Genomic DNA, 1698 nt, shown 5'->3' on the forward strand with positions numbered 1-1698 from the left:
CATCGCCCAGGCCTGCACCTCGGGAGAGCTCCCTCTCTGCTCCTGTGGCTCCGTCCCCTCGGAGGTCCCCGGGCCGGACTTCAGATGGGGTGGCTGCGGGGACAACCTGCGCTACGGCCTCCAGCTTGGCGCCGCTTTTGCTGACAGTCCCTTAAAATCCAGCAAGCTGGGGACGCAAGCGCTCAAGGCCACGAACCTGCATAACAATGCGGTGGGCCGGCAGGTGGGTGCGGTGCCCACCGCAGATTGCTGCAGCCCAGCGCCCCTTACAGCAGCCCGGGGGGCAGGGGTGCCTAATGTAAGGCGGTAGACCCCGGCCAGGCCGTTGGGATGCTGTCCTGAAAAGTCAGGAGGCAACTAAACGGTTAAAAGGCAGTTGGATGTGTTTGCAGAGACGTCCCCTGCTGCTACCCTCCCCAAACACCCCTGCACCCTTTCCACAGCCAGGGCAAGATACGAGCCGCTTCACACCAGTACTTCCAGTACTTCTTTCCGCCCCTCTCGTGGGAAGCAGAGGCCCGTCCTGCCCCGTGCCAGCTGGGCTCCAGCCCTGCCCAAAACTGCGGGGTTTTGTGCTTTCATGCGCTCATGTTCCCCAGGTGAGGACGTGGCCATCCTGCACCCATGCTGCCGAGGGAAGGCACCAGCCCTACTGCAAGCTCCAGCAGAGGGTTCCCCAAGGGTTTGGTTCTTATCACAAGAGGAACGGAGCGGGGCAATTATATGAATATAATTGCCCCATTATATTCATTTAAAGGCGGCAGTAAACTGCTGAGCTCTTTCATCTCTTGGAACTTCCCATGGATGTTCCTGCAAATCAGTGGGTAGAGTGGGTACTGGGAGAAAGCAGAAGCAAATTCATCTGTTTTTCTGTCCTCTGCAGGTGCTGAGTGACTCCCTGGACACCAAGTGTAAGTGCCACGGTGTTTCAGGCTCCTGTTCGGTGAAGACCTGTTGGAAGGGACTGCCAAACCTGGATGAAATTGCCTCTGACCTCAAGTCCAAGTACCTGGCAGCCATCAAGGTCACCCACCGGCTCATAGGGCCCAGGAAGCAGCTGATACCCAAAGAAATGGATGTCAGGCCAGTGAAGGAGACAGATCTGGTTTATCTCATCAACTCTCCCGACTACTGCACGCCGAATCTCCACCTGGGGTCTCTGGGGACACAGGATAGGTAAGAAACTGCTGCAAATACACTCTTAACTCAGCCTCTAATTTCATGAGTGTCTGTACCGCTGGGTTTAGAGCATGCTCCGGGAAGCTGGTGTGGATGGGCAGTCCTCCGTTAGATGGGGACACCACAGGGACTGCTGTGAAATCTTTGGATCTTAAAGTGCCAAGGAGGGCAGGTGTCGAACTTACCGAGCTATGCCGGTGCAAAGGCAAGGGAGAGCCCTCACTGAGAGTGCGTCAGCTCTGCTCTCCAGGACAGGGTCTCACCAGTGAGGAGTCAGAAAGGGAAATAAATACCTCCTCTCCCTGCAAGCCTTTGGGTGCTGCCTGCCAGCAACCAGAATGGTTCAGCAGTCCCTGGAGTCTACGGTGCTTCCCAGACGGCTCCTTTCTGGAGCAATTGCAGGGCTGGGGGGAGAGTTTTGAGAGGGCTCGGGAAGCCTCATCTGAAGGCTGAGGCAGGGCCACCTCAGGGCTGTGACTTGCAACCCCTGTTAGATTTAGCAGCAGCAGAAGTTCCTGG

At 56.9% G+C, this 1698-nt stretch overlaps 1 protein-coding gene across 1 annotated transcript in view; it reads left to right on the forward strand.

Moving 5' to 3' along the window:
• The window catches only part of LOC104620996 (protein Wnt-11b-like), a gene marked incomplete at its 5' end in the record, with an annotated part of 3059 nt that overhangs the window by 714 nt on the left and 647 nt on the right, over positions 1-1698 (forward strand). The window contains 2 exons of the mRNA XM_010287368.1: positions 1-223; positions 884-1176. Of these exons, the coding sequence (XP_010285670.1) occupies positions 1-223; positions 884-1176 (516 nt within the window). The remainder of the gene's footprint in view (positions 224-883; positions 1177-1698) is intronic.

The sequence above is a fragment of the Phaethon lepturus genome, unplaced genomic scaffold, assembly GCF_000687285.1.
Source record: "Phaethon lepturus isolate BGI_N335 unplaced genomic scaffold, ASM68728v1 scaffold23825, whole genome shotgun sequence".
Lineage (NCBI taxonomy): Eukaryota > Metazoa > Chordata > Aves > Phaethontiformes > Phaethontidae > Phaethon > Phaethon lepturus.